This window comes from Carcharodon carcharias, chromosome 13, assembly GCF_017639515.1.
Source record: "Carcharodon carcharias isolate sCarCar2 chromosome 13, sCarCar2.pri, whole genome shotgun sequence".
NCBI lineage: Eukaryota > Metazoa > Chordata > Chondrichthyes > Lamniformes > Lamnidae > Carcharodon > Carcharodon carcharias.
Genome location: NC_054479.1, coordinates 102,849,773 through 102,862,381, shown reverse-complemented (window position 1 = coordinate 102,862,381; position 12,609 = coordinate 102,849,773). Strand labels below are relative to the sequence as shown.

Genomic DNA, 12,609 nt, shown 5'->3' with positions numbered 1-12,609 from the left:
GGCCATTCCAATTTCTCTGCTCTCCTCACTCACTCTCACCTCCCTCTGAACTTGCAGCACTCCATTCTCTCAGATCTATCCATAAGATTGTCATTAAATCTGCTGACAAGGATGGTGCTTGTGCCACAAGAGGTGAACTGAGCTCTATCTAATGGAGGTTGGAATCTCCCTCTCTGATACCTCCTCCCATACACAAACCACAATTTCCTGGACCATAAACCCACATTCTAAACATCAAGCCATTGTTTCCAAGACTGTCATTGATCTCATCTCTTTTGGAGACCTTTACTGCCTGTAACTCCTTACAGCCTGTTCTATCTACCTCATTCCCAAGATCCACAAACAGGATTGCCCTGACGGACATATCATTTCAGCCTAATTTTGCTCCATGGAACTTATTTCTTCCTAGCTTGACTACTCTTTTTCTCCCTTGTTCAGTCTCTTTACATCTGCATCCACAACTCTTCAGACAGGCTATCTCACTATAACAGTTCCAGTTCTCTAATTTTCTTTTCATTGTGGATATGCAAAATCTTTATGTCTCCATCCCCCTTCAGGACATTCTGAGGATTTTCCGTTTCTTCCTTTAGTGGAGATCCAACTATCCCCCACTCACCATTGCCCTCCTTCGCTGCCTGAACTTGTTCCCACATTGAACAACTTCTTTGAATCCACTCACTTTTCCTAAATAAAAAAGCATTGCCATGGATACCTGCCTGGTTCCTAGTTATGCTTGCCTGGAACTTTCTTTGTTCCAGTCCTACTCGGATCCCCTCCCTCATGTCTTTTCCTGATACATTGACGATTGTACCACTTCCTGCTCTTGCTTGAATGGAAAATGTCATCATCTTTAATTTACACCCTTCCCTCAATTTCACTTGGGGGCTGAATTTACATCCCATGGGTGGGCATGCATCCGACCTGACCAGGTGTAAAACAGCGCGAGAAGACATCGGGCAAGCGTCCCGACGTCATCGCGCACTCGTGAGATATTTCGCTCAATGGGTGGGTGAAAAAGTTGGAAACTTGTCTGTCAACAATTAAGAGGGCAATTAAGCCCATTACAGCGCAATTGTCTCCGATATTTCATGGCCCGTCCAACCTAACGGTTGGTGGACGGGCGAATTGGCCAGGCGGACTTTGCATTTTTCATCAAACCTCATCGAAGGGCAGGTTGAAATTTCTGTTATGAAATAAATTTTTTTTAAAATCTATGGCTGTCAGTTGGCCAACAAGTGTGAAATCACGGTCGGGGGATGACTGTGGTCAGCAGTCCGTTTCCTGACTGCTCCCTGGCCCACCAATCAGGTATGCTGGCCAAAGGTAAAATTCAGACCTTGGTCCATTGATTGAATTTTTCGAGGAGGTGACTAGTTGTGTAGATGAGGGTAGTGCAGAGGATGTAGTTTTCTTGGACTTTTGACAAGGTCCCGCATGGGAGAATGGTTAAGATGGTAAGAGTCCAATGGACCCAGGGCAATTTGGCAAATTAGGTCCAAAATTGGCTCAGTGGCAGGAGGCAGAGGGTGATAGTTGAAGGTTGTTTTTGTGATTGGAAGCCTGTGATAAGTGGTGTGCTGCAGGGATCGGTGCTGGGACCCTTTCTGTTTGTAGTGTACATTAATGATTTAGACATGAATATAGGAGGAATGATCAGTAAGTTCATAGATGACACAAAAATAGGTGGTGTCATAAATAGTGAGAAGGAAAGCCTTAGATTACAGGATGATACCGATGGGCTGGTAAGGTGGGCAGAACAGTGGCAAATGGAATTTAATCCTGAGAAGTGTGAGATGATGCATTTTGGGAGGACTAACATGGCAAGGGAGTACACAATGAATGGTAGGACCCTAGGAAGTACAGAGGATCAAAGGGACCTTGGTGTACATGTCCATAGATCCCTGAAAGCAGCAGCACAGATAGATAAGGTGGTCAATAAGGCATATGAGCTACTTGCCTTTATTAACCGAGGCATAGAATATAAGAACAGGGAAGTTATGTTGGAGCTGTATAAAATGCTAGTTAGGCTACAGCTGGAGTACTGTGTGCAGTTCTGTTGCCACACTATAGGAAGGATGTGATTGCACTGGAGAGGGTGCAGAGGAGATTCACCAGGATGTTGCCTGGGCTGGAGCATTTCAGCTATGAAAAGAGACTAGATAGGCTAGGGCTGTTTTCCTTGAAGTAGAGAAGGCTGAGGACAGATCTGCTAGAGATATGCAAAATTTTGAGAGGCATAGATAGGGTAGATAGGAAGAAACTTTTCTTCTTAGCAGAGGTGTCAACAACCAGGGGGCATAGATTTAAGGTAAGGGGCAGAGGGTTTAGTGGGGATTTGAGGATAAATTTTTTTCACCCAGAGGGAGGTTGGAATCTGGAACACAGGTTCCAGCCTGAGGGGGTGTTAGAAGCAGGAACCCTCAACATTTAAGGAGTATGTAGATGAGCACTTTGAAATGCCATGGCATACAGGTCTACGGACCAAGTGCTGGAAAATGGGATTAGAATAGATAGGTACTTGATGGCCAGCACAGACATGATGGGCTGAAGGGCCTGTTTCTGTGCTGTATAACTTTATGGCCTAAATCTCCTGGTCGGCGGGCAGGGCCGTGCATCACCATTCAGACCTTCAGCTCGGTGGGCACGCACTGGAATTGGCTGTGCGCCCGCCGAACTGTCAAAAGCCTATTAAGGCCATTATTCAATTAATTGAGGCACTTGTCGAGGCTGCCCGTCCAACCTTAAGGTTGGCGGGCAGGCGAAGAGTCCAGGCGGCCTTCGCATTTTTCATGAAACCTCATCCGTGGGTGGGATGAGGTTTCCTGAAGGCTTTATAAATTTAATTAAATGTTTTATAGAAATTAATAAACATATCCCACCTTATTTGACAACGTCATATGAGGGGACATGTCTGAATTATTTTATTTTTTTATTTATCACATTTTAATGACTTTCCCTAATCTCCCTGAAGCAGTTCCGTTCCTCAGGGAGATTTCTATGCTCCTTTGCACGCATGCTTGAAATAACACAGGCCCTGACTCTCCCTCCTCCCCCTGCCCTCACAGGTAGGGCTGAGTGCTTCCGGGTGCACGTCACGCTTGGCGGGCCTTAATTGGCCCGTCCACGTAAAATGGCAGCGTGCAGCTGATTGCGGGCGGCAATCAGCTTCGTGCTTGCCTGCGCCCGCTCCCGCCCAGCCCACCCGACTGGGAGAAAATTCTCCCTTATGACTCTATGGACAAAATTTTTAGCTTGGTGGGTGGGCACATGCCTGACCAACTCAAGCGTAAAATGACGCGGGTTGGTGTCGGGAGAGCATCCTAAGGCTAACGTGCAGTTGCACGATATTTTGTTTGGCAATTAAAAGGCCTGTTAAGATCATTAAATTATCAATTAAATAGAATTTTTCACTGCCCGTCCAACCGTACGGTTGGCAGGCAGGTAAAAAGACTAAGGAGCCTTTGCACATTTTAGAAAACCTCATCCAGAGGCAGATTCATAATTGCTTGCCTCCAGGAAGATCGCACCAGGCGTCCCACCATGGCCACATTCGGGTTTCCCACACAGAATTGAGATCGTGACCAAACCCGGAAAGTCCATGCCAATATTTCAGGTGGATGCTTTTCACAGAGCTGGGAAAAGTTAGCGATGTAACAGGTTATAAATAAGGGCTAAGGCAAGGAAAGGGAAAAGATGGGGAAGAACAACAGCGAAATTCTGTGATAGTATAGAAGGCAGGAGAGATTAAATAACAAAAGGGATGATGTTACCTAAAGAAGATGGTGAGGAACAAAAGATGATCCCGTGGGAGGTATAAATGAGAGCAGTGGAATTATAACCAACAGCCGCTATCCCAAAAAATGCAGAGGCTATGATCTGAAATTCTTGAACTCAATGTTGAGTCCAAAAGGCTGTAAAGTGCTTAATCAAAAGGTGAGATGCTGTCCTTCGAGCTTACATTGAGCTTCATTGGAACAATGCACAAGACGAAGGGCGCAGAGATAAAAGGGGGAGTGAATGGAGAATTAAAATGACAGGCTACTGGAACCAATGCAGAGGATACTGCATCATGAGCATGAATATAGTATACTAAATTGAAAGAAGTAGAAATAAATCTCTGCTTCACCTGGAAAGAGCGTTTGAGGCCCTTTCCAGCAGGAAGGGAGGAGGCAAAAGGGTATGTGTTTCATCAACTTCACTTGCATGGGTAGGTGCAGTGGAATGGAAGTGTTTGGGGTAATTGTGGAATGGACCAGCATGTCACATTGGGAACAATCCCTTCAGAACACTGAACAGGAAGAAGTGACTTGTTGTGGCATCACACTGGAGGTGACAGAAATGATGGCGGATAACCAGTGGAGGCTGCTGGATGAAAGGTGAGGACAAGGAGATCCCTATCGTGGTTCTGGAGGGAGAGTAAAGGGTGAAAACAGGAGTGTGGCACATGGAAGGGACACAGTTGTGGGCCCTTTCAACCACAGTGGAGGGAAATCCTCAGTTAAGGAAAAGGACGCACTGGTGCAGATGGTGGCATTGTCAGAACAGATGCAGCAGAGACAGGGAAACTGGAAGAATGGAATAGCATCTTCTCAGCAAATAGGCTATGAGGAAGTGCAGCCAATGTAAATGTAAATGGTTTAATGTTAATATTGGTCAATAGTCTAAGGCCAGAAATGGAGAGAGAGAATTTGAGGAAGCACATGAAGAGTTGGAAATAGAGTCATAGAATCTTGCCTTTATCAGGCGGGCTCGGCAGTGGTGGGCGGGGGGCGGTCAGGAAGCCGACAGTTGCCTGCGATCGTGGCTGGAAGGCAGTTTCACGTTGACAGGCCAATTAAGGCCCTCCCAACGTGAAACGCGAGCAGCAGCGTTCAGCGGTCAGCGTTCCCTGTGTGGGCGAGGGGGGAGTGTGAGCGGGGCTGCCTCAGGGAGATGGAGTTATATAAAAAAAGACATTACAAATTAATTAAGTTTAAAATTTTTACTTTATTTTTATTTGCTTTAGGAAACCTCATTGTGACACCCTGGTCCATTCCACAATTACCCCAAACACTTCCATTCCACTGCACCTACCCATGCAAGTGAAGTTGATGCAGCACATACTCTTTTGCCTCCACCCTTCCTGCTGGAAAGGGCCTCAAACACTCCTTCCAGGTGAAGCAGAGATTTATTTCTACTTCTTTCAATTTAGTATACTATATTCATGCTCATGATGCAGTATCCTCTGCATTGGTTCCAGTAGCCTGTCATTTTAATTCTCCATTCACTCCCTCTCTGATCTCTGCGCCCTTCGTCTTGTGCACTGTTCCAATGAAGCTCAATGTAAGCTCGAAGAACAGCATCTCACCTTTCGATTAAGCACTTTACAGCCTTTTGGACTCAACATTGAGTTCAACAATTTAAGATCATAGCCTCTGCATTTTGTCGGATAGTGGCTGTTGGTTATAATTTCGCTGCTCTCATTTGTACCTCCCCAGAAACATCTTTTGTTCCTCACCATCTTCTTTAGGCAACATCATCCCTTTTGTTATTTAATCTCTCCTGCCTTCTGTACTATCCCTATTGTTACCTATTGTTCCCATTCTTTTCCATTTCCTTGCCCCTGTCACATCGCTAACTTTTCCCAGCTCTGTGAAAAGCATCCACCTGAAATATTGGTCTGGATTTTCCAGATTTGGTCATGATCTCAATTCTGTGTGGGGATCCCAGATGTGGCCATGGTGGGACGCCTGGTGCGATCTTGCCAGAGGCAACCAACTAAGAATCTGCCTCTGGGAGTCCTGTCTAATTAGGAATGATGGTCAGAGCAGGGAAGCAGGAAGTCAATCAGAAGACCTGTAGCAATATCCAGCTGGCTACCCCACCAACACCAGTGCTGAGGGAGCTAGATGAATTTTTTTGTTCCTTCTTAGGATATGGCCCATCCCTAATCGACCTTGTTCACAGGGCATTTAAGTGTCAACCACATTGTTGTGGGTATGGAGTCACATGTGGGCCAGACCAGGTAAGGACGACAGATTTCCTTCCCTAAAGGGTATAAGTGAACCAGATGGGTTTTTATAACAATCGGCAATGGTTTCATGGTCATCATCAGACTTTTAATTCCAGATTTTTATTGAATTCAAATTTCACCATCTGCTATGATGGGATTCAAACCCTGGTCCCCAGAATATTACCCTGGGTCTCTGGAATACTAGCCCAGTGACAATACTACTATGCCATCACCACCTCACCACGTGAGAGCGCACCAAATTGAATGCACTCCCTGACACTGTTTGCAAATGTTTGACTGAAGTGGCCCATCAGTGTGGAGGGGGCACTGTTCCGACATGGCTTCCCCCTCCCCCTCCCCCTCCCCCTTATTTTCCCAGCACCTCCCCAAACTACCATTGTTTCCCCAGGGCCAAGAAATGTCAGCCCATTAACCCCGTTTCTCGGTCACTGTTGCTGCTTGACCTGATGAGTGTTTCCAGCATTTTCTGTTATGATTCCCCATTAACCTGCTCTTAACAACTCACTTGGGATTGAAATAAATGCAGTGGGATTTCAGTGAAGCCTGGAATTGCAAAATAAAAAGGTATCTGTTTGAGAGTGTTCTGTGAGATTGAGCTTTGCTCAACAATTCCATTTGGTCAAGTAGCTGCGGCTATAGAGTTGCAGGCAGGAGGGTGACTGGTAACAAATTACGGCAATCATTACACTAATACTTAGTGGCAGCAAATTCGGAAAAGTTTCACTTAAGCACATGACACTCCTCAAGAGTCTCAGCTGAGTCTTAAAGGGGAATAACTTACCAAGATATAATCAAAAGCAGAAACATTTGATCATGAATCATATTTCAAATGGAATAATTATCACATATATTTTCTTGAATTTGTAGTGGAAATAAAATGTACAACCACATTTTTCCCCAATTTTAATAAACGCCACTCTCCAAAATTAGAAAGAAGATTGGGGAGAGGTGCTTGGTCAGTGATGTGAGAGCACAAGTGCAATAATTCTGTGATCCCAACCCCACAGCAAACTCATGCTCCTGGTGACTGTGGCTCCACATTGGGACTATGGAATCACACTTACTACGACTTGAGGGATTTAACCTCTGTTATGTTGGTTGCTATTGCATTGTTAGTGATTTTGAGTTGATCATTTGTACCTTTATACTACAGATGTCAGCCTTAGATTAGTATCTGTTGGGCACAATGCAAAGAAAAGAAGACCAGCGTTTCTCTGCCATCTGTTTCTCACGCTGGCTTCAGTAACAAAAGAGGGTTGCGCATGAAGGGTCAGGCGTGAGCACCCCTTCACTCTCTCCTAGCATAAAAATACTTTAACAAGTTTTCTGGTGGCTTAACAGGATTCCTTGTCGCATCTCTTACACATGGCTTTGCAGATAGTTTAAAGCCATACTACACTCAGCGCAAAGATGAAACCATGTTAGATTACCGACTTGAGGAGGTCACAACTATTTAGCTATAATACACTGAGGAGTGAGATGGACCCCTGATCTGATCTCCTTTTGGGGTTGAGGATATTTTGTACTCTCCCTTCCGTCAGTGTGAGTATTCTTCTCCTGGGTGGCTGTAGAGTTTGTGGTAAGTCTGCCTTATTCTTCATCAGGATCTGAGTAGTAAGCCCAAGCTTTTATTGGCTTTCTCTCCAAGGACATTAAGGCACTACAATTTCTCTTTATGATACCAAGGTCTGTCTTAATCCTGTACCATCTTGTCATGGAGTTTTTCAATGATTGTGCCTAACTTCTGTTTGTCCAGGACCTGTACTCTCTCCCAGGCTTCAACATTGGTAACTCACGTGCTCTATGCCTGTGTTTAAAGTTCTGAGCCTGGTTGCTTCTCTGTTCTTCCTCGCACTGTTTTACCATCTTGGGATTTTTTGTGGTGATATTGGGTTTGAGTTTTTGTTCTAGAGATGAAAGCTGTATTTTCGATGTCCTACCCATTATTAAGCCTGATTGTGAGAAACCATTGTCGTGGTGAGTTTCAGAGAATCTCAAGCAGCATACTATGGGAGAATAGACAATCTCCAACCTCAGAACTCAGGAGAGCTAGATTAAGGGCTTCATTTTTCTTCAATAAATCTTTGACAGTTTGTACCCTTCTCTCAGCTTCTCCATTCACTTGAGGATAGCGAGGTGAACTGGTTACATAAACAAAGTCTTATTTGTTTGGGAAATTGTGGAATAGCTCACTAGCAAATGTGGGCCATTGTCGGACACTAAGATGTCCGGGATGCCATGCGCTGCATAAATTCTCACGAGGGATTGGAATACTGCTTTTACTGCAATACTATGCAATCAGTTTACTTCAACTCATTGAAAGTAGTAATCAATGATGATAAGAGAAGCTTTCCTCTCAAATTCAAATAAGTCCAGTCCCAGGCACTCCCAGTCCTTAATGGAAAAGCAGAAGATAATAGTGATTCTTTTTGTCCTTGGCTGTTTACGGCACAAATAAGACAGTTAGAGATAATTTCTTCTATACAGCGAGTAATTCCTGGCCACCAGACAGATTGCTGTGCTGTTGCACAGCATTTTACCATTCCTTAATGATCCTGAAGAATATCAAGCAGCAATGTTCTTGGTATGACAATTCCCTTGTTGAAAACTAGTAAGTCATCAATGACTGCAAGGTGCTTGTGCTTTTCAAAGTACTACTGTAGTTTTGGATTAGGCAATATTCTCAGATTTGGAGAGATTCTTCATTTTGTTGCTGGGTTTGTTTTATTTCCTGTAACTGTTTTGCAGTAACTGGTAAGTGCTGAGATGTTAAGGGTGTATATATGCTTCAATCTCCTTGACAAAGTTTAAATCCTCTTGTTTGGTTTCTTCTGATGATATTCATGGTAGTTCTGTTGAAGAGTCATATGGACTCGAAACGTTAACTGCGTTCCTCTCCGCAGATGCTGTCAGACCTGCTGAGTTTTTCCAGCTATTTTTATTTTTGTTCATGATAGTGTGTTTGCTGTTGTTTGATACTTCCCTTGCACTGTAAACAATTTTGAAAATTGATTTTGCAATGCACTGTTATAGTTCTCATCAGCAGCTTCATAAATTTTATGGATCAATTCCAGTTTTAGACATGCCTTTCAACTTAGTAGTGGTCAATTTTGATTTTGTATAACATAGAGAGGTTTGAGGACCTTTCAGTCTTTATATTTCAGCTTTTACATGAGTTGGCCTTTGACTTTTAAAGTTGTCCCACCAGGGCCTTGTAATTTGATATGAAGTGGTGTACAATGAGACACTCAGGCTCGACCAAATTGCTGGTATAAGATTTAAAAGTGTTTGCAGTAAAAAAGGATCACTAGAGTAGGTGTAGTAAGGGATGTGACCTTTTTGCCAGGCTAGGATAAGTGGATGACTGGACAATGTAATAAATCGTCAGGCTAGCTAAGGCAAATTTGCGTTTTTGAATAAACCGCTGGCATCATTGTGATTTTTTGTGACTTCATCTGTAATTGTATAGAACTAGACGTGCAATATAAGAAAAATGTGGATCAATAATGAAGTATTGTGAGGATGGTATAAATATATGGAAGAAACTGTGTAACTTTGAGTAGCCTCTTAGAGCAATCTGAGGGTGCTTTCTCCTGTGTGTATACTTGTATTGAACAAACTGCTGCTTGATTCGCCTACAGCTGACTCTGTGTCAAGTTCCTTTAGATACTCCACAACAGATAGACAAGGGTTGCAGTGTTGTCGTTTGACCCATTTGACTTCATCTGATAAAACAGGAACCCCTGCTTCTGTCTCTAGCTTAAACTCTGTAGGGTGTCCAGCCGCTTTGAGTTTAATACTTCACACTTGTTTTCAGTATCATTTACCACACCCAGGAAGTTTAGTTCCTTTGCTTGTGGTTCTTCCAGTTTTTGTATGTGGTTCTGTTTTAAAATTTTCTCCTTTTTTAACAGGTTGTCAGTGTTTTCAGTGACAAACAGTTTTGTAGTTAAAGTGGTATACTGACCTAGTCTTTTTGATCCTTTTTGTGTATTCCTGAGCAGTTCTGTGCCTTGTGAACTTTTTTCTCCAGTTGGCCCAGTTCTGAGCCTGTTATGAGCCTGTTGCATTCTGAAATGGTTCTAGGAGTGATACTATGCATTCTATGCTTCTGCTGAGTCCTGGAATTGTTCTCGCTTCTGTGCCGCTGCTTACTGCTTCGGGCCTGTGCTCACTGTTGTCCAGTCTCTGGGTCTGTGCCTCAGCTTGTATTTGCTGCTCCCACAATGTTCTGATGTCTTCATATTTTTTCTTTTGTCCTTCCTTCGAAGATCTCTTTTCTTGCCAGCCTTGTATCTTCTTTTTAAGGTCTTCTAGATCTTTTACTCGCCACCACGTTTTGTGTGGTTGGGGTCTAGCTGGGGGTTTTGTGGATTGTCTATTCTCCCAAAGTCTACTGCTCGAGTTTAGTTTCTCAAAACCACTACTCTTTTTTACAGCAAGTATTCAAACATTTGGACCTCTGCACAAGGTTAGAGCTTTTTGTCCTTCCAGATCGCTCTTACTTTTCAGTCGTGATCTCATTATTATTACATCAGCATCATGTATGCTTCTGATGTTAACCCTTTACTCTACAATTTCCATCCCTGTGAAATCCATCAAAAATGACTGCAAAATGTCACAAGTGATTATTGTTGTCTCCAGAGATGAAGAAATTAGCTGCCTCTTGTCCATTTCTTAAAGATGGGTATGGACATGGAGTATTCAGCATAATTTTAGATTCTAGGGCTGTTGAAGGAAAAGCAATCTGTATCCTCATCTCTTGATAATTATTAGGAGGTTCATGGGAAAAAAAAAACCCACAGAAGACAGGCCAGCATGGAGTCATGAGTGTAAATGAATAAACCTTTATTAACATGAACACTTGCCTTTCCAATGGTTTATTACTTGACTAGGCATTAAAAAGAAAATGTGAAATTATTACCTTGAAGGAAAGAATAAGATGACTAAATTGAAAAAGTGTTTCCAAATCCAGTTGAATGCTGACTTGGTGCACACCTACAGCAACAAAGAAATTCATTGTAATTCAGTAAATATGACAGGCTGCAAATTGTTGATCTGTATAGGCAAGATTAATAGACAAGGAAATTGCTGTTGGCTACAATACTGGATGAATGCTTAACCTGTGGCATGGCATCCCTCTATCTGTTGTTTTAACAGAAGCATTAGCCTATTTACTTTAAATTTTCTCAACATCTCCTCCCCCTTTCTGAATTGACTCTGGCACTTTGATTCTGTCCCATTCCACCCAGTTAAAGGCAATCTTCCCTCTATCTCCAATTCTCCAAATGACACAATCCAGCTCCTATTTCTTATGCTCTTTATTACCTGTACCTCTCCTTGCAGCAAACATACCATTTTTTGACTGCCACCATTTCCTTTTCCGATCTGGCTCAAAAGCTGTGATAACATTTTCAATTAGGTGGCTGTTGGTAGAACTGATATAGTTGTAAGGTAATCTTGAATCACAAATAAAACACTTTTGTTCATCCTATTTTTTGAAAAACAGAGAGTCTTCAGTATATTATAACTCATGCATACATTTTATTTAAGAATGCTAATTAATGTATTACTTTCAAGTCTGCTGTTTAGTTTTGCTTGTGTAAAAAGTTAGGAAGTCACAGTGGCAACACTGATTGATAGAAACATGAAATTGAGGCTACTAACAATATCAGCTGATCCCTATTAGCGCAGGTTTGTGAGGGCCCCTCTATGTTCCCAGAGGATGCACAGCAACCTGAATTAAGTCCTCCTGAAAATCAGAATGGGCAGACCACCAACAAATTGGCAGATTGTTATCCTCCTGTTTTTTTGTCCCACTACTACCCCATTTACAGGTATAAACAGGGCAACAGTGAGATAAAACTCTGCTCCGTCAACTTCACACAAAAGAATCATATGAAAATACAACCATGGCGCCAATAATCTATGCATTTGGATTAACCACTTTTATAAATTGCCAAGAGATTAAATATGTATTATGATGTCTGAACAAACATAATTTCAGATCTTTTGATGAAAAAGAAATGATTTTGCCATGAACTATAAATTATACTGATTATAAATGATAACATGTAATTTAATGTGGAAATAGAATGGCCAGATTTATTGCATTTCTTTCCAACTGTCAATTAAAAAATTGCTCCTACTCCATTTGATTTGAATCTAAATGAATATAATCTAGGCAAACGAGACTGAACAAATATGATTTAATACACCTTGCCCTCAAGCAACAAACCTTAATTCATCACAGCAAAACAGTGTTGCTTGAAGTATTGTGGTTCATTCTGGTTTTAGAATACATTTTAAGGTATAAAATACATTATTTGTTTTATATACATGCTCAGAGCAATGAATCCAAACAATGATGTGACAATTTCTGGGCTAATCCATGTATTAATGCTGAAGGCGAATTATAGTACACCACCATGCATTCACTAATGGATTACTGAAACTTTTCTACCCATTCACTCTTACCAAGTGATCAAAACATTCTTCTTTCATTGTTTGTCTATGTGGCCAAACTTTTAATTAGCCCAAGGCAATTAAAGTAAAATGCTCTTCAGCTTTGCATGAAATAATTATATTGTAACAAT

The 12,609-nt window shown here is 42.2% G+C and overlaps 1 protein-coding gene across 6 annotated transcripts in view; it reads right to left on the bottom strand.

The window, feature by feature from the left end:
* Positions 1-12,609, bottom strand: part of lamb4 (laminin, beta 4) — a 155,859-nt gene that overhangs the window by 111,599 nt on the left and 31,651 nt on the right. For all 6 annotated transcript variants that reach the window (XR_005944939.1, XM_041203600.1, XM_041203599.1 and 3 more), the window contains 2 exons: positions 11,369-11,504; positions 10,938-11,011 (listed from right to left, as the gene is read on the bottom strand). Coding sequence is in view for 4 of the 6 variants with exons in the window: in XM_041203600.1 (XP_041059534.1) it covers positions 10,938-11,011; positions 11,369-11,504 (210 nt within the window). In the remaining 2 variants the exon portion in view is untranslated. The remainder of the gene's footprint in view (positions 1-10,937; positions 11,012-11,368; positions 11,505-12,609) is intronic.